Genomic DNA, 20,232 nt, shown 5'->3' on the forward strand with positions numbered 1-20,232 from the left:
GAGCTAGAGGTTGCTGTGAGCTGTGATGGCACAGCACTCTACCAAGGGGAATAAAGTGAGACTCTGTCTCTACAAAAAAAAAATAAATAAATAAATAAAATAAAATAAATCACATGTTGTGTGGTGCCTGTACCTCAATGGGTAGGGCACCGGCCATGTACACTGAGGCTGGCGGGTTCGAACCCAACCTGGGCCAGCTAAAGAACAATGACAATTGCAACAACAAACAAAAAACATAGCCGGGCATTGTGGCTACGAATGCATGCATATGTGCTCTAGAAATAATGTATTACATGGAAACCACTGGTCACATGTGATTTTTTTTCTTTTTGAGACAGAGTCTCAAGTGTCACCCTGGGTAGAGTGCCATGGTGTCACAGCTCAAGAAATTCTCTTGCCTCAGCCTCCCAAGTAGCTGGGACTATAGGCGTCCACCACAACTACCTGCATTCTATTTCTACAGAACAGTGCTGCTTTCAATCATATTAACAGAATAAAATCAATCATCCATGCCAGTAACAGCATACCTAATAAGGATTTTTAAATGCAATCATTAAAGTTAATGATATAGGAAGCCTCTAGTAAAAAGAACAGTAGGAATGAAATAGGAATATTTTACTAACTCCTCAATATCAAACACTAACCTCTTCCTCCCCAATAAAGTTCCTCCATACTGTTAAGAGTCTTTTGTCTCTCCTGTCCCTTTCATTTTTCTATCACAATATACAGTTATTCCAGCTTGGTGCCCATAGCTCAGTGGTTAGGAAGCCGACCACATATACCAGGACTAACAGGCTGGAACCTGGCCCAGGTCTGCTAAACAACAATGACAACTACAACAGGTAGGCACCTGTAGTCCCAACTACTTGGGGGGCTGAGGCAAGAGAATCACTTAAGCCCAAGAGTTAGAGGTTGCTGTGAGCCGTGACACCACAGTCCTCTCTCTACCCAGGTGACACATTGAGACTATCTCAAAAAAAAAAAAAAAACAAGCTAAATGTTACAAAATGAGACCTAGCATGGTGGCTCATGCCTGCAATCCTAGCACTCTGGGAGGCTGAGCTGGATCACTTAAGCTCAGGAGTCTGAAACTAGCCTAACGAAGAATGAGACCCCATCTCTTCTAAAATTACAAAAAGAGCCAGGCGCTATGGCAGGTGCCTGTAGTCAGAGCTACTTGGGAGGCTGAGGCAGGAGGATCACTTGAACCCAGGAGTTTGAGGTTGCTACAAGCTATGCTGACACCACGGCACTCTAGCCCGGGCAACACAGTGAGACTCTGTCTCAAAACAGGGGTGATGTTCCCTAAGACACAAAAGTCAGTAATTTGACACTTTGTCAATTCAGACACTGGTATTATTTCTCAAGAAGATGCTTGATTGTTGGCCAGGCGTAGTGGCTCACTCCTGTAATCCTAGCACTCTGGAGGCCGAGGTGGTAGATTGCCTGAGCTCAGGAGTCCAAGACCAGAGGCTTTATTTTAAGCCTCTAAAAATAGCCGAGCATTGTATCGAGTGCCTATAAACCCAGCTACTTGGGAGGCTGAGGCAAAAGAATCCCTTGAGCCCAGGAATTTGAGGTTCCTATGAGCTATGACACTATGACGCAAGGTCACTCTACTGAAGGTGACAAAGTAAGACTCTGTCTCAGGGGGGAAAAAAGGAATACAGTCAAAAACAATACAGATAAATCAAATGTAACTCTAAAAAATAGTCACATAGCCCATAGGAAGGCAAGAAAAAACAGATAGAGAAATAAAATAACAGAAAACAAAAAATTAGGGTGGCGCCTGTGGCTCAGTGAGTAGCGGCCTATATATGGAGGGTGGCGGGTTCAAACCCAGCCCCTGCCAAACTGCAACAACAAAAAAATAGCCGGGCATTGTGGCAGGCACCTGTAGTCCCAGCTACTCAGGAGGCTGAGGCAAGAGAATCGCCTAAGCCCAAGAACTGGAGGTTGCTGGGAGCTGTGACACCACGGCACTCTACCCAGGACAACAAAGTGAGACTCTGTCTCTAAAAAAACAATTAAATGGTAGGCTTATGCCTTAATGTAATCAATAATTACATTAAGTGTAAACAGCTTAAGTAGCTATATTAATATCAGATAAAACAGACTTCAGAATAAAAAAATTACCAGAGACAGAGACCTATATAATGACATCAGAGTTAATCCACCGAGAAGACACAGCAATCCAGCTCAGTGTCCATAGCACAGTGGTTATGGCTGCAGCCACACACACCAAAGGTGGCAGGTTCAAACCCAGACCGGGCCAGCTAAACAACTGCAACAAAAAAATAGCTGGGAGTTGTGGTGGGCACCTGTAGTCCCAGCTACTTGCGAGGCTGAGGCAAGAGAATCTCTTAAGAGTTTGATGTTGCTATGAGCTGTGACAACAAGCTACTCTACCCAGGCTGACAGGGTGAGACTCTGTATCAAAAAAAAAAAAGTAAAAAGAACTATAAAAATGAAGCAGAATAAACCCAGAACAAGCAGAAACAAGGAAATAATAAAGAGCAGAAATCAGTGAAACTGAAGAAGAGAAACAACAGAAAAAAATGAATAAAACAGAGATTGACATCAGTATGAGAAGAAGCTACATGGTAAAATTAGTGAAAATCTTTTTTTTTTTTTTTTTTTTTTGAGACAGTCTCACTATGTCACCCTGGGTAGAGTGCCATAGCATCACAGCTCACAGCAACCTCAAGGTCTTGGGCTTAAGCGATTCTGTTGCCTCAGAGTCCCAAGTATCTGGGACTACAGGTGCCCGCCACAACACCCGGCTATTCTTTAGTTGCAGTTGTATTGTTGTTTATCAGGCCCGGGCTGGGTTCGAACCCAACAGCCTCAGTATATGTGGCCAGTGCCCTAGCCACTGAGCTACAGGTGCTGAGCCATGAAAATCATTTTTAAAAACAATCTGTTGGCCAGGCCTGGTGGCTCACACCTATAATCCAGCAGTCTGGGAAGCCAAGGTGGGTGGATTGCCTGAGCTCACAGGTTTGAGACCAGCATAAGCAAGAGTGAGATCCCATCTCCAAAAAATAGCTAGGCAGGTACCTATAGCCCCAGCTACTGGGGAGGCTGAGACAGGAGAATCGCTTGAGCCCAAGAGTTTAAGGTTCTTGTGAGCTGAACGATGATGCCAGGGCACTCTACTGAGGGCAACAAAGTAAGACTCATATAGCTTAAATAGCTATATTAATATCAGATTAATATTAATGTCTCAAAAAAATACAATCTGTTAAAAAGGATAGATAGCAAACGCAGAAACATATATATAAAAAATCTACAGGGCAGCGCTTGTGGCTCAAGGAGTTGAGCACTGGCCCCATATACGGCAGGTGGTGGGTTCAAACTGGCCCCGGCCAAAAAAAAAAAAATAAATAAATAAAAATCTATAAAATTTTGGTAAAAATGCGAGTCTATGGTATTTGACCTAAGACCACTCCTCTTCTCCCTAGCAGTTCAACAAGGAGAAGACTTCACACTACTATAGCCAACTCCCAGTCAAGGCTTAGCTTCCCCAGGAAGGGCAGAACATCAACACTTCTCATCCTGTCACGTCTACCTGATGCTGAGGCTAACTTTCAGGCAAGTGTGGTCAAAAGGTAAGGGCTCCCTTCCTCCACTCAGACCACTCATGGAACAAAAGCTCTACCTGTGGCCAGCAATGGTAGCAGGCTGGTTACAGCACCAGACACATACACCGAGGCTGGCAGGTTTGAATGAGCCCGGGCCAGCTGAGCAACAAGGACAACTGCAACACAAAAACAGCCAGGCACTGTGACGGGCTCCTGTAGTCCCAGCTACTTGGGAAGCTGAGGCAAGAGAATCGCTTAAGCCCATGAGTTTGAGTTGAGGTTGCTGTGAGCTGTGACGTCATAGTGCTCTAGTGAGACTCTGTCTCAAAAAAAGCTCTACTTGGATGTGGGTCCACTGGGAATACTGGTACTCTCTAATTACCCTGGCCCTGGATCATACGATGGTGACTCCACACCAGAGGCAGCTCCAGAAGGACTCATGCTACTGCCCACCCCCTTGAGCATTCAGCTCCTGTAGTGGAAGTGTCCCTGTTCTCTGAACTTCATCTAAGTTAAAGTAAGAAAAAAAAATCTAGGCTGTGCACCTGTAGCTCAGCAGCTAGGGCGCCAGTCACATACACCGGAGCTAGTGGGTTTGAACCCGGCCCGGACATGCCAAACTAGTGTCAACATGTAGTGACAACTACAACCAAAAAATAGCCGGGTGTTGTGGTAGGCACCTATAGTCCCAGCTACTCGGGATGCTGACTCAAGAGAAATCACATAAGCCCAAAAGTTTGAGGTTGCTGTGAGCTGTGATACTACAGCACTCTATGGGGGAGGGGTGACAAAGTGAGACTGTCTCAAAAAAAAAAAAAAAAAAATGGCTCAGCTCCCATAGCACAGTGGTTATGGCACCAGCCACATACTCTGAAGGTGGCAGGTTCAAACCCGGCCTGGGCCAGCTAAACATCAGCTAAATAACTGCAACAAAAAAATAGCTGGGCATTATGGCAGGCGCCTGTAGTCCAAGCTAGTTGGGAGGCTACAGCAAGAGAATCACTTAAGCCTAAGAGTTTGAGGTTGCTGTGAGTTGTGCACCACGGCACTCTACTGAGGGCAACACAGTGAGACTCTGTCTCAAAAAAAAAAAAAAGAAAAGAAAAGAAAAAAAATCCAAAAATAAATAAATAAAGTGGAAGCGTTCTTCAAAGAGAAATGCACAGTTGTCCCTATTTCCACCTTCAGAGGTTTGGCTAAAAGGAAAGAGGCAGTAAAACTTTTTTTTTTCTTTTTGAGACAGTCTCACTCCCCCTGGGTAGAATGACATGGCAGAGCTCACAGCAACCTCAAACTCTTGGGCTCAAGTAATCCTCTTGCCTCAGCATCTCAAGTAGCTGGGACTACAGGCACCTACTACAACACCCAGCTAATTTTTTCTGTTTTTAGTAGAGACACGGTCTCATTCCTGCTCAGGCTGGTTTCAAACTCCTGAAGTATGATAATCCTCCCTCCTCGCTTGGCTTCCCACAGTACTAGGATTACATGAATGAGCCACCATGCCCAGACTAGGCAGTAAAACTAAAAGTTCCTAACTACTATGACAGCCCCATTAGTTCAGGCCTAATGGGCTCTCATAAAGAATGAAAGCTGTGGGGAAAGGCTATTGGAAACAGATTCATAGATCTGAGATACCTTCTAAACTACAGGCCAGAAAGTTTGTAGGAGAGAACCAAGACCCCTCTTAGGGATCAGAACAAATATCCAACACTGACCTCAGAAATCAATCCTGTGAAAGACCCCAAATTTGATTAGTCTACAGTGCAATTTATGCTCCAGGGAATTGTTGAAAACAATAGAGCAAAGAGCCAGAAAATTATTTCAGAACTACACAGACGGGTGTTGTCAAGGAAAGAGAGATTAGGAGCCCTATAAAAATCACTGTAATCCCAGGGTAACTGTGAATGTGCCCAAAGCTGTGTCTCCCTGAGAAGCAACATCAGAGGCTTAACACAGAGGAAGGATGGGAGTGGGTAGGAACAGACGTTATGAAAATAATCTAGCCAGTCACTATACATATACACTATATTATATATATAAACAAGCAAATAACAATTACAAGCTCCTGGAGATAAGGGAGACCGTTATTCAGATTTACTACATTATTCAGAATGCCTACTTATAAAAAAAAGGCATACAAAGACGTACAAAAGTATGATGATCCATACAGTGAGGGGAAATGCAGGTAACAGAACCTGCCAATGAGAGCAACCTGATGTCAGATGTAACAGAAAAAGTCTTCAAAATAGCCAATACAAATTCACAAAGAACTAATGGAAACCATAATTGAAGAAGTAAAGTAACATATAATGACAATGTCACGTCCCATACAGAATATCACAAAAGAAATAATTTTTTTTTAATGACCTAAAATGAAAAAACTCTCTAGAGTTTACCAGCAGATATGAACTAGAAGAAGAAAGAATTAGTGAACGTGAGATAGATCAAAGATCGCATAATCCAAACAAGAAAAATGAACAGGGCTGCAGAGCCTCAGGACATACATCACTCACCATACCAACAAACACATAATGAGAGTTTCAGAGGAAAGGAGAGAGAATCAGAAAATATATCCAAGGAAATAAATGACTAAAACTTTCTCAAATGTATTAAAAAACACCAATACCAACCTGTCCATTCAGAAAGCTCAATGTACTTCAAGAAAGGAAAACACAAAGAGATCCACACAAAGATACATCACAGCAATGCTAGAAGTTAGAGACATAGAGAAAATCTTGGAAGCAACAAGAGAGAAAGGACTTGTACAAAGGAACTGCAGTAAGAGGAACAGCTGATTTCTCAGCAGAAACAAGACAGAGCAGAAGGTAGTAGGATGACATTGTTCTTTTTTAGAGACAGAGTCTTACTTTGTTGCCCCAGGTAGAGTGCCATGCCGTCATAGCTCACAACAACTTCAAACTCTTGAGCTCAAGAGATCTTCTTGCCTCAACCTCCTAGTAGCTGAGACTACAGGTACCCTCCACAATGCCCAGCTGTTTTTAGAGATGGGGTTTCACACTTGCTCAGGCTGGTCTCCAACCTATGAGCTCAGGGCAATCCACCTACCTTGGCCTCCCAGGAATGACTTTTTTTTTTTGAGAGTCTCACTTCGTCACCCTTGGTAGAGTGCTGTGGCATCATAGCTCACAGCAACCTCAAACACCGGAGCAACCTCAAACTCCTGGACTTAAGCAATTCTCTTGCCTCAGACTCCCAAGTACCTGGGACTATAGGCGCCCGCCACAACGCCTGGCTATTTTTTAGAGACAGAGTCTCGCGCTTGCTCAGGCTGGTCTCGAACCTGTGAGTTCAGGCAATCCACCCACCTTGAATGCTAGAATGCTAGAATTACAGGCGTGAGTCACTGCGCCAGGCCCCGGGATGACATATTTTAAATGCTCAAAGTGAGGGGAAAAAAGCTACCAACCAAGAATCCCATTTTCAGCAAATTTATCTTCCAAACATTAAGAAAAATAAAGCCATTCCTAGTTTAAAAACTAAAAGAGAATTTGTTCCTATCCAGCCCATCTTACAAGAAATACAAAAGGAAGTTCTTCAGGCTGAAAGCAAATAATCATAGGTTGTAATTCAAATCCACAAAATAAATGAAGTGAATCAGTAAAGGTAATTAAGTAATTATAAATAACAGTAGTAAATGCATTTTTTCTTCTTTCTTCTCTTGATATAAAAGCCAAATGTATAAAATAGTTTGACATAATGAGCTATTGAGCATATAACACACACAAATATAATATAATCAAGCATCACCATATTACAGGGGTACATTCTGAGAAATGCGTCACTAGGCAATTTCGTAAACATCATAGAGTGTACTTACACAAACCTAGATGGTATAGTATCTAGGGGTATATGGCACACCTCCTGGGTGTGGGACACGAGAACATCTATAGAGACCCCTAACTGCTATATACCTAAGCTGAATACCTATTGCCTGTGGGTTACAAATCTGTCTGGCTTGTTACTGTACTAAATACTGTGGCAAGTATAACACAATAGTTAAGCATTTGCATATCTAAACATAGACAGCCTATAGTCAAACATGGTATTATACACTTATAGGATCATCTTTGTATATCGTTATGGCGTGCATTACTAAATATTTGTAACATATTTGCCCAAAACTGTACAAAGAAGGTAGGATGAGCAAAGTTGTACTGGGCTAAGAATTTATCTTTTTTTTTTTTTTGAGACAGAGTCTCACTATGTCACCCCCGGTAGAGTACCGTGGTGTTACAGCTCACAGCAACCTCAGACTCTTGGGCTTAAGTGATTCTCTTGCCTCAGCCTCCCAAGTAGCTGGGACTACATGCACTCACCACAACACTCAGCTATTTTTTTGTTGTAATTGTCATCGTTGCTTAGCAGGCCCAGGCTGGGTTCGAACCCACCAGCTCTGGTATACGTGGCTATCACCCTAGCTGCTGAGCTACAGGCACCAAGCCTATATAGCATTCTTGAAATGACAAAGATAAATAGAGAATCCAGGTGCAGTGGCTCACATCTGTAATCCTAGCACTCTGGGAGGCTAAGACATGTAGATCACTTGAGCTCCTGGGTTCGAGACCATGCTGAGCAAGAGTGAGATCCCATCTCCAAAAATATTAAATACTGAGGCTTGGCACCTATAGCTCAGCGGCTGGGGCGCCGGCCACATACACTGGAGTTGGCGAGTTGGAACCCAGCCAGAGGCCTGCCAAACAACAATGGCAGCTACAACCAAACAATGGTCGGGCGTTGTGGCAGGTGCCTATAGTCCCAGCTATTTGGAAGACTGAGGCAAGAGAATCCCTTAAGCCCAAGAGTTAGAGGTTGTTGTGAGCTATGATGCTACAGAACTCTACCAGAGTGACAAAGTGAGATTCTGTCTCAAAAAAAATAATAAAATAAAATAAAATAAAATAAAAGGGCGGCACCTATGGCTCAAAGGGGTAGGGCGCTGGCCCCATATGCCCGAGGTGGCGGGTTCAGACCCAGCCCCGGCCAAAAACTGCAAAAAAAAAAAAGGATGAGTTAACAAATATCCTATAACAAAAAAAATTTTCCTGGAAGATAAGACTACTACTATTCTTTCATTGTAATCATGAAGAAACTCCAATCACTCTTACCCTTCACTATAGAAAGTAGAGAGAAAGATTAGTGAGCTCTCTCAGAAGAGAACCCAAATTTCTTTCTCATTTCATTCCCCATTTAAAACCAACCTAGCAGCCATAACTCAAAACAAAAAAACCCTAAAGCACTACAGTGGCATCTCTAGTATCTGTCTATTTTGTTCTCCCCCTGAATATCTAATCTTGTCTCAAAATTAGCATACCCAGATCTGAATTCCTGGTCTTCCTCCCCCAAACTAATCTTCCTATGGTTTTCTCAGTCTCAGTTAACAGCTACTCTTGTCCTTCTAAGTGCTTAAAACAAAATCATTAGCTCGGCACGTGTAGTACAGTGGTTAGGGTGCCAGCCTCATACATGGAGGCTGGCAAGTTGGAACCTAGCCCAGGCCAGCTAAAACACAATGACTTTGCAACAAAAAAATAGCTGGGCGTTGTGGCAGGCTCCTGTAGTCCCACCTACTTGGGAGGCTGAGGCAAGAGAATAACTTAAGCCCAAGAGTTGGAGATTGTTATGAGCTGTGACACCACAGCACTCTACCAACTGTGACACAGTGAGACTCTGTCTCAAAAAAAGAAAAAAAAAGACAAAATCATTGGAAGCAATGACTCTTCACTTTCTCTTATACCCCACATCCAATCCATTAGTAAATTTTGTCAGCTCTACCTTTAAACTATACATAGAATCTGATCATTTTTCACATCATCTTTATAGCTTCAATGTAGGTCAACATCACCATCATCATCTCATCTCTCTCCTGAATTATTGTTAATAGTCACCTTACTGTTATCACTGTGTCCAAACAGTTCCACAATCTATTACTAGCACATCTTTATTGTGTTCACTGGTAGTCCCAGACTCTGGAACAATGCCTGGCACATAGTAGACACTCAATAATTATATACTGAGTGAAATGACACTTGCTAATGTGCAATACAAAAAATTCAGAGCAGGGGTGGTGCCTGTGGCTCAAGGAGTAGGGCGCCGGTCCCATATGCCAGAGGTGGCAGGTTCAAACCTAGCTCCGGCCAAAAAAAACAAAAAAAAATTCAGAGCAAACACCAACAATGTTGTTTTTCACAAAGTACAAAAATTGCTTACTGCTGCTTTCTATTGAAACTTTTTAGTTTTTGTGCCAATGTAAATTTACATAACTATCACATAATTAGAATGCATTGCTTTGTAAAAAGTATTTACATAAACATTTTCTTTCGAGTCTCATAATTTTAATTACCTTATTTAAAGCATGTCCAACATGAGGGTCACCATTTGCATAAGGAGGTCCATCATGAAGACAAAATTCTGTCTTGACTTTTCTTTCTCTTTGCCATGAATAAAGTTCTGAAAATCCACATTTCTGTTTAGAAAGAACAATGTCTAAACATCATATAAATACATACTCCTGATTATTACCATAAATGTCTTACTTACTTATTTCTTATCCCATTCAATCTATTCAACTCTGAAATATTACTACAAATGGTAAGGTTTCTGAAATGTACACCTGAGTACTCTTCTCTTAAAGCCTTTCAACAGTTTCCCCACAAACCTCAGATTAGTCTATACTCTTTATATATTGTACCCCTACAAAGGTGGGGTAGGGAACCTGCTGCCTTGGGGTCACGTGTGGCCATCTGGATTCCTAAGTGCAGCCTTTTGATAAATCCAAATTTTACAGAACAAATCCTTTTAATAAAGGAATTCATTCTGTGAAGTTTGGATTTGGTTGAGGGGCTGCACTTGGGGTCCTGGAAGGCCACATGTGACCTTGAGGCTGCAGGTTCCCATTTCTCACTATTCACTCCAGTCCAGCTGAAGGACCTACACATCCCCAATACATTCCTTGCTATTCTTTGGCCTGAAACACTTGCCATTCCCTAAATCTTGACCAAATTCACTGCAGTCCCACTCCCCTTCCCTCACTTGCTTTGTGACCTGGGCCAAGTCACTTGGCATTTATCGGCCCATTTCTTTAACTGAAAAAAAAAAAAAAAGTTAATATTATTCATTTTACAGGGCTGGTGTGAAGATTCAAATGAGAAAACGTTTTAAACTGTCAACACTTCCTGGTATACAGAAAGTACTAAAGGTACTTTTAAAAATTCGAGGGTAAAAATAGGTGTATGAATCTTGAACTCTGGTGTCAGAATATTTAAGACTGAGCATATTTACTTAACCAATATTTCAAAACTATGGGTTTTCAAATACTCTAGAATCACAGAAACTAACAGGAGAATCTCTACTCATTCGGTCTAGTATGGGAGACAAAGACATAGTTTTCAGGAGGGACTCACAGAGGAAGTACTACCACCTTATTCTTCAAAGGAGCCCTAAGTCCAACTAGGGACCTAAGAACCTACAAAGGCGGGCTTCCACTTCCCCTCATTCCTACTGATTGAACTTTTATTTAGATGTGTCCGTGTTAACTTACATTTTACAAGTCAATGGAAAGGTGTCCAAAGTCTATGTGTTTTGCCTATACTAGAAATGGCACATACATTGGACACATGCATCGCCCGTGTCCACTTCATACCCTACTCCTGAGCCTGCTACAACCAAAACACCGAGCTGGAGATTTCTTCACTCAGGTTTTCAGCCAATAAAACCTGTGGGAAGCAGATGACTTCCGGGATCAGGTCACAACAGCCCCGCCCACCCGTCCCGGCCGAGGCCGCAGAGGCGTGGCTTCGTGGCGGGCCCACAGCCCCTCGGCCGGTCAGAGTCCCCCAGGAGGCCTAGCCGGGTGGGCCCTACCTGCTGGATCTCCAGCTCCGTCTCCGGCTGCTGGTAGCCCAGGAGCTTCATGGGGAAGCTGGTCTGCGGCAGCAGCACGGTGTCCCGGTATTTGCCGCTATTCGAGTTCGGCAGCTGGTTGCTAGCCCCGGTGACTGAGCGCACTAGAAGCCTCTTCGTTGTCCCGCGCCATCCCAGGCGACAGGGAAGGCGTGGCGGCCCCCATAAATTCCGGGCCGAGGCCAGGGCCGCCGCCCCCGGCCCGCGCGGGCGCAGCCCCCAACGCATGGCGGGGCAACCCAGGGGGGTCCTATTAGTGCGGGGGTCCTCCACTCCCGCCCCAGCTCCTAGGAACCCGGCCCCCGGGAAAGCTACACGAGCCGCGTCTAGTGCGCATGTGCTCAGGGCACGGAAGGGGCGGGGACGAAGTCGGCGACGACAGACCCACCTCCGGGTCTTCTCCGCAGCCGCCGGGGCTGGCCGGCTCCACCCGAGCGAGAAAGGCGGGGCGGCCTGTGGGGCTGGTATCCTAGTCACAGAGCCCTGGAAGTTAAGAGTAAGTGTATCAACAGAGGGTGCCAAAAATATGTATGCACATAATAAGAAAGAAACAAATTATTAAATTGATAATACTCAAGTCACGATTGACTTCTGAGGTGTTCAACGTCACTTGTATTCATCTTTTGTTATCAATATATATTGAGAAGGACGGTTCTAATACAGTTTTAAACTTTTATATTTTTTTGCAGTTTTTGGCCGGGGCTAGGTTTCCTTCTGCATATGGGGCCGACACCCTACTCCTTTGAGCCACAGGCGCCGCCCTTTTTTCCCTTTCTTAAAATGTATATACATTTTTTGGCAGCCTCTGTATATACTTCAGTATTTAACAAAATGTATTTATAATTTTATCACTTCATATAGTTTATAAAAAATTATGATATTTTACATTTTCTTCATACTAAGTATGAAGAAATTTGATTGCGGATTTTGCACATAACGGCACATCTTAATTTGCACTAATCATATTCCAAGTGCTCAACAGGCACACGTGGGCAACTCTGCTTTAGGGAGTACAAATGTCTTAAAAAAAATACTGTCAAAGAACAGAATTTCATCAAATTGGGTTTTAAAGATCTAATTGGACTTTATAGTGATTCACAAACCAGGAAGCACCCAGTCTACAAAATGGAGAGGACCTTGGATGAGCTGAGCAGAGGGCATGAGCTTTACAGGCAGAAAAAGCTGAAGAAAGAAATAGGATAAAAAAGCGAGTTGGTGGTTTCAAAGTTACTTTCCTTATCAGCATCTAAAAATCTTGTTGAGGCTTGGAACAGTGGCTCACAGCACTCTGGGAGGCCAAGGCGTGTGGTTTGCTTGAGTTCATGAGTGCAAGACCAGCCTGAGCAAAAGTGAGACACCACCCCCAACCCTGGCTCTACTAAAAATGGAAAAACTGAGGCAAGAAGATCAAGATCACTTGAGCCCAAGAGTTGAAGGTTGCTGTGAGCTATGACATATGACGCCATGGCACCCTACCTAGGGAGACAGCCTGAGACTCTCTCTCAAAAAAAAAAGAAAAAGAAAAAGAAAATCTTGTTGACTTAATGGGATTTGACTATCATTTCCTGATATCTCAAAAGAGTAGATTTTATAAGTAAACAATTTAGATTTGGGGTTGGTATCTTGGAAACTTAGCATGAGTAACTCCATTTTGGAATGCTCTGTTAGGGCCTAGCACAGAAGCTCAGTCTAAATCAATGACTTCCTATGAAAGACCTGGGGCAGGTCCCCCCACTCTGTCCTGAAGACGACAACCCCAATCAACCGCAAGAGGCACTTGATGCAATCAGCAAGAGGATTTTATTCCAGCATGCTGGGGCTTAACTTGTAACTCTTTCAGGAGCAGAGGAGTCAGGCCCGGAACAGCAGCTTTTACAAGCTTATAAAGGCGAAAACTACAAGGTAGGGAGGGGTAGCAGACATAGCAGGGGCTTTCCAGATAAGAAGAACTCTGGTTCATTACTCTTCTGTCTTAAGACAAGATCAGCAGTTAAACATTTGCTTAGCTCTTTTCTCAGAACCGGTTACCAGTTATCTGCTTCAGCTCGGGGCCATTTCCTGGAACAGTTACAAAGGTCACATTCTTATGGTAGAGGGCGAGAGGTGCTGCTACATGGCTGGTCCCCTCCCCCCCCCCCTTTTTGGATTTGGTAGTACTTTCCTTCATTCCCCCATTTGTTTTTTGGGAAGTTCTAATTATGGAACTTCTGGCTCTATGTATTCATTCTCATGGCTATCGTCTCGGTGGAGAGACTGGTAATGCTGCCTGAGCATTAATACTTGTACAGCACTCACTCTCTCCTGGACGAAGGTGATTATACGGTTGAAAATGCAGGGCCCAAAGGTAAGAATTAGAAGCAGTATAATAAGGGGACCTATTAAACTGGAAACGAGAGTGGTGAACCAAGGGGACTGGTTGTACCAACTTTCAAACCATCCTTTATGGGCCTCCCGGTCTCGTTGCCTTTTTTCTAGTCTCTCCCTGAGTTTAGACATGGAGTCTTTTACCATGCCAGAGTGATCTATATAGAAACAGCATTCTTCTCTCAGTGCAGCGCATAATCCTTCATCTTTTAGGAACAGGAGATCGAGTCCCCGTCTATTCTGCAATACTATTTCAGATAAGGAGGACAGTGACTCTTCTAGTTTTGTGATTGATTGTTCTATGGCTTTTAGGTCCTCATCTATGGCTGCTCGCAGTTCTTCAAGATACTGTGGGGTCTGGACAAGCGCAGCCGTTCTTGTTCCTACTCCGGCTGCCACCCCTATACCCATCAGGACAGCTAGGGTAATAGAGACTGGTTCCCTCTTCTGTCTACGGGGTCTGAGATCGAATTCTGCCTCGAAGGAACTCGCCTCATGGTAGATAACTCTAGGTATCAACTGTACGAGGATACAGTAGTCTGCAGTGGAGTTAAACACTGATGAGGAAATGCACGGGGTTAGCCCGGTACTGCAAGCCCACCATCCTCCTTTAGGGGGCACTAGATAATAATTGGTAGTGGTTGACGGGCTTTTTATGGTCTGATTACACAGATGCTGGCGATTTTTGGGGATCGTGCCTAGGCAAGTGCCTCGTCCAGAGACTGCTGTAAGGGTGATCTTGGACCCTCAGTCACAGGAATTATGGGAGGTGGTATTTTGGAAGATACCTGAGAAGGCGATTCCTTCATAATAGGGCAGGCCTGAGGCTAGGCACAACCAGCAAGATTCAGTAAGATTAGGGTTGGAAGTATTGAGGACATTGAAAGTCCCCTGTATTAAGTTAAGGAGTCTCTGCCCCATGCTTGGAGTCTCCGGGGATGTTACCTGGGGAGACAGTTCCGCAGGCGATGGGGCTGTGCTGGCTCCAGTTAATTCGGTGCTCCCTGGGGTGCTCCCTGGGGTCTGGGGCATACGGGGGGAAATAGGCGGCCTGGCTGGCGGCTGCTGTCCTGAGAGTACGATGTTGGGTCCTATCTGGACAGCGACAGGGGTTTCTATTTTTAATTTGATAAAGAAGGTAAATCCTTTATCCCACCCTGACATATAGAAACAGAATCCCCATGTTCTTCCTTTTATCCAATCTCGGGCTTGTTTCCCTCTCTTCGTGAAGGAAATATTTAAGGGGTTTGACCCTGCCCCGGTACTGCTTCTCTTTACGGTAATTAAGTCCCAAGAGGAGATGGGGTGCCAGGAGGCCTGCCCAGTTGTTTCACATCCCCATTGCTTACAATAGAAATTTTCTATCCCCCCGCATCTGTTGGCCTGGCTTCTCGTTCTCCCATCCCGGGGACAGATATAGAGCTCCGTTTGTTGCATCTGGCACTGGGCGGGCAAGTTGCCACAGCCAGGGGCATCTGCAATGTACTGGCCTTGGGATGTGGAGCCTTGGGTAAGCGAGCACTTTGCCAAATGATGATCAAGGCTCGATGGAACCTCCTCAAAGGTCTCATCGGGGATATCCCAATTATCTAGCCCTGCTATTAAGGTGCAAATGTCTGGGGTGAGGGGCAGCCACTAGGTCTAAGGAGGGTTCTCTTTTCTACTACTCCATACTAATTACCAGTCTGACAGAGAACCTGCCAGGTTAACCTCTGGGGGGCATAGGGATTGGGACCGGAGCTACTTATCACCGGGAGTTGTATCAGCAGGAGCAGGGCTACTGCGGCGGATGCGGAGCTTGAGGGGGTTGTTCATCTTTTCCACTTTCCACCCGGAGTCTGGCGATGGAAGTCGGGTCCATGTCAATTGCCCCGTCGTTCCAGAGTCCGGGTCTCTCCATTCAAATGCGAAGATGTTCTGGCTAGAGGAGTGCAGTCGGAGGCAGAAGAAGGCATCCTTCAAATCCAGGACGGTGTACCAGATATGGTCCGGAGGGAGACTGCTTAACAGATTATAAGGGTTAGGCACAGTGGGGTGGATGTCTTGCGCCCGCTTGTTTACTTCTCTCAAGTTCTGCACAGGGCGATAATCCCCTGTGCCGGGTTTCTTGACGGGTAATAAGGGGGTGTTCCATGGTGACTGGCACTTTACTAGTATGCCCAGCTGTAGGAGACGCTGAATGTGAGGCCTAATCCCTTCCCGAGCTTCCCTAGTCATAGGATACTGGCGCACTGCCACAGGAGTGGAAGTAGCTTTGAGTTCTATGACTATAGGCGGCCTTTCTGCGGCCAGTCCCATTCCGGCAGTTTTGGCCCATGCCCCGGGATATTTTTCTAGCCAGTCATGTACGAGACTAGTCCCTTTCTCCCACTGCTTTTCAAAGAGTCTATGTTCATCCTTCAAATGCATGGTCAGGGCTGTTACTCTCTTATTCTGGGTTACCTCTGGGCCATCAGGAGTGAAAGTGATTTGGGCTTCCATGTTGGTGAGTAAATCTCTCCCGAGGAGGGGCGCAGGGCACTTAGGGATAATTAAGAACGAGTGGGTTACCCGTCCCACTCCCAGATCTACTGATCTTCGGGTAGTCCATGAGTACTGTTGATGCCCTGTGGCCCCTACAACCCAGGATTTTTTTCTTGGAGACGGGTCCTGATGGTTCGAGTAGGACTGTTGAGCTCCGGTGTCTACTAGGAACTCAACTGGCTTCCCCTCCACCTTAAGTATTACCCTAGGCTCAGGGAGGGGTTCCGAGCCCTGTCCCCGCTAATCTTCTTCTTCTAAGGCCAGTACTTTCTTGGAGAGTTCTTTCTTCCTTTTTTTAGGACATTCCCTGGCCCAGTGCCCCTTCTCCTTACAGTAGGCACATTGATCCTTATCTAACGGGACGCGGTTGCCCAGGCTACCTGACTTCTTAGTTCTACCTTGGGTCTGTTCCTGGCTCTTCTCCCCTACTACTGCGGCCAAAATCCGTATTAAGTTTTTCTCCTGTCTTCAGTCTCTCTTATTTTCCCTTTCCTCTCTCTCTTTCTCCTTTCTCTGCTCTTTTTCTTCCTCAGTTTCTCTTTTATGGTATACTTTCTCAGCTTCCTTAACTAAATCCTGCAAGGTATAGTCCTGCAATCCTTCAATCCTCTGCAGCTTTCTTTTAATGTCTACAGCTGACTGCCCTATGAAAGTCATAGCCACGGAAGCCCTGTGTCCTTCAGAGGCAGGGTCAAATGGGGTGTAGCGCCTAAAAGCTTCCATTAGACGCTCAAGAAACACTGAAGGGGGTTCCGTGGCCCCCTGTATTACTTCTCTTACCTTAGCCAAATTAGTCTTGCCGCCCCACGGAGGCCAGCCACTAGAGCCTGGCGATAGACTGTCAGTCGCTCCCTACCTTCTGCTGTGTTGAAGTCCCAGTCAGGTCTGGAGAGGGGGAAGGCAGCCTCGATGATGTTGGGGAGCTGGGTAGGACGCCCGTCCGCCCCGAGCACATTCTTCCTAGCTTCTAGTAAAATCCTCTCCCTCTCTTCAGTAGTGAAGAGAGTTTGTATGAGCTGCTTGCAGTCATTCCATGTGGGCTGTTGAGAGAACATCAGGGACTCTACCAGCCCAGTCAGGCGTTGGGGGTCTTCTGAAAAAGGGGAGTGATTAGTTTTCCAGTTATACAGGTCTGCGGAAGAAAATGGCCAGTACTGGAGGGGCTGGAGAGGAGGTGGTCCCTCATCTGTTGCCACCGGCGGGGGACCGTATGCCCTCAGGGGCAGGGCAACAGTAGTGTCAGGAGACATTCCTCCCCGGCGGTGACTCCTGGTACCTTGTGCGGGCCCCAGTGAAGGTTCCCCCGGGGGTGTAGAGGGGGCAATCGCCAGATCCAGCGATGCTGGTCCTCCCTGCCCCCTGACAGGAGCCAAGGTGGGAGGGTATGGGGGAGGAGGGGATGGAGGGTCATGGAGAAGATGATCAGCCTGAATTTCTGGGTAGATCTTCTTAGGGGGGTCCGAGCTGTCGCCTCCTTTTCTGGAACCGGAAGATTGGACAGCAAGCACCCGAGGATTAGATGGGGGCCCGGATGTGGCAGTCCACGGCCGAACCCAGGGGGGCGGATTCTGCACCAGGTCCTGCCAGACTATGATGTAAGGTTGTTGATCCGGATGGGCTCTTGGTCCTCTCTGAAAAACAATCTCTTTGATAGCAAAAATAAGAGATAAGTCAAAGGTTCCTCCTGAGGACCAGCCGACGTTAAAAGTGGGCCACTCTGAGGAGCAGAAAGTCTGCCATGGGCCTTTTTTAACCTCTACTGACAGGTCACGACCTCTTCTCTTCACTTCAGTCCAATGATCTAGAGTCAAACTCAGAGGGGTTGTCACAGTCTGTCCCATCTTCAGTAGATATGTCAGAAACACAAATAACAGGAGTAACAGAAATATTACAGATACAAGGACCTACCTACCACACTTGGTCCCTCACAAGCCTACAACAGAATCAGACGGGCGCGTTTCCCGTAATTTTTGATGGAACAACTGGACCCGATCAGCGCCCTTACCACAGGAGACAACCAGGCATCCCTGGTTCTCCTCAATTCCTGGGGCGTCCCCCAGGATTTCAGCCTGTGGTCCTCCGGGCACATCTACCGACCACTGTCCGGCCACTCTCACGAGGTGCCGAATGGCTGCGAAATCGAAAGCGCGCACACAGAGTCAAACAAAGGACTGAAAACACAGACCAGACAGTTTTCGGGGTACCCCTTTCTTACCTCCAAGGTCAACTCTGCAGGTGAGGGGTGGTCGTCAAATCCCGGACAAGTCCCCAAATGAAAGACCTGGGGCAGGTCCCTCCACTCTGTCCCGAACAACGACGACCCCAATCAACTGCGAGAGACGGCACTTGATGCAATCAGCAAGAGGATTTTATTCCAGCATGCTGGGGCTTGACTCGCAACTCTTTCAGGAGCAGAGGAGTCAAGCCCCGAACAGCAGTTTTACAAGCTTATAAAGGCAAAAACCACAAGGTAGGGAGAGGTAGCAGACATAGCAGGGGCTTTCCAGATAAGAAGAACTCTGGTTCATTACTCATCTGTCTTAAGACAAGATCAGCAGTTAAACATCTGCTTAGCTCTTTTCTCAGAATCGGTTACCGGTTATCTGCTTCAGCTCGGGGCTATTTCCTGGAACAGTTACAAATGGTAGAGGGCGAGAGGTGCTGCTACATGGCTGGTCCCCTCCCCCCTCCCCTTTTTGGATTTGGTAGTACTTTCCTTCACCTATATATTTTATTTTATTTATGTATTTATTTATTTTACATAAAAAGGAAGCTTTATTTGCAGGGGAATGGGAATTTAATCAAATAGGCCAAATCCCATTTCATCATCTGATTTTTCAGACTCCTCTTTCTTCTCATCTTTCTTTTCCTCTGCTGCAGCAGGGGCGGAAACAGCAGCAGGAACTGCAGCACGGGGGGCAGCAGAGACAGCCACAGCCCCACCAGCAGGTACACTGGCAAGCTTATCAATACCTTGGGCAATGACATCTTCGACATTTTTTCCGTTTAGCTCACTGATGACCTTGTTGAGCCGGTCGTCATCGGCCTCGATGCCCACGCTGTCCAGGATCTTCTTGATGTCCCTGGCACTGGGGTAGGCGTTGCCCCTGAGGAAGCGAGGTAGCGCATCTTCTCGGCGGCAGAGAGGCCTCATGCATGCGACCTCGGCGGCGTCCGGAAGGGAAAGGACTTCGTATATATTTTAATTAACAATATATAAATCAACCTAATTCTTTTTAAAGTCCCTAAATCCCTGTTATGTCCCACTCTTAATAGTAGAGTGTGTATGGCAACTTCGCCCACATTTCTGACAAAGTCTATATTTGTTGTCTAATTCATAATGGTTCACAATTATTACCATTTCACTATAGAATATACCTCTGAGGAACAGCCTTCCCAATCATAAAACACAACATCCTCTGGAAGTGAGAACAATGTGACCTAAATATTGTACCCTCATATTAATTTGAATAAAATTAAAATAAAAAAACACAACATCCATAACATTTGGCTTACATAAATAAAAAGACAAAATTTTCTAGAAAATGAGAAAATATGTATACAGAAAAAGATAACAGAAGTAGGAAAGCAAGTGGCAAATACTAAGCAATCAATGTCAGCTTTCACCAGGCATTCACTCCAGCTCTGTGCCTGTATTAACTCATTTAATTTTTTTTGTTTGTAAGACTGAGTCTCACTCTGCTGCGTAGGCTCCAGAGTCCTGGCATCAGCCTAGCTCACAGCAATTTAAACTCCTGAGTTCAAGTGATCTTCCTGCCTAGGCCTCCTCAAGCTAGGACTTCAGGTGCCCACCAAAACACCAACTAATTTTTCTATATTT

At 45.4% G+C, this 20,232-nt stretch overlaps 2 protein-coding genes across 2 annotated transcripts in view; both read right to left on the reverse strand.

Annotated features, from left to right (window-relative positions):
- IARS2 (isoleucyl-tRNA synthetase 2, mitochondrial) overlaps nt 1-11,854 on the reverse strand; it is a 75,491-nt gene extending 63,637 nt beyond the window's left edge. The window contains exons 1-2 of the mRNA XM_053606384.1: nt 11,466-11,854; nt 9,946-10,068 (exon numbers count right to left, since the gene is read on the reverse strand). Coding sequence (XP_053462359.1) covers nt 9,946-10,068; nt 11,466-11,732 — 390 coding nt within the window. The 5' untranslated portion in view covers nt 11,733-11,854. The remainder of the gene's footprint in view (nt 1-9,945; nt 10,069-11,465) is intronic.
- A 7,299-nt stretch (nt 11,855-19,153) lies between these two features.
- LOC128596729 (60S acidic ribosomal protein P2-like) lies at nt 19,154-19,885 on the reverse strand. Its single transcript, XM_053606387.1, has one exon. The coding sequence runs from the start codon at nt 19,543-19,545 to the stop codon at nt 19,189-19,191; it is 357 nt and encodes a 118-aa protein (XP_053462362.1). The 5' UTR covers nt 19,546-19,885; the 3' UTR covers nt 19,154-19,188.
- Nucleotides 19,886-20,232: the final 347 nt, after the last annotated feature.

Source organism: Nycticebus coucang, chromosome 10, assembly GCF_027406575.1.
Source record: "Nycticebus coucang isolate mNycCou1 chromosome 10, mNycCou1.pri, whole genome shotgun sequence".
NCBI lineage: Eukaryota > Metazoa > Chordata > Mammalia > Primates > Lorisidae > Nycticebus > Nycticebus coucang.

Bases quoted from the DNA above. Each gene is read 5' to 3' on its own strand.
- LOC128596729 (XM_053606387.1), bottom strand. From the start codon at position 19,545: ATGAGGCCTCTCTGCCGCCGAGAAGATGCGCTACCTCGCTTCCTCAGG.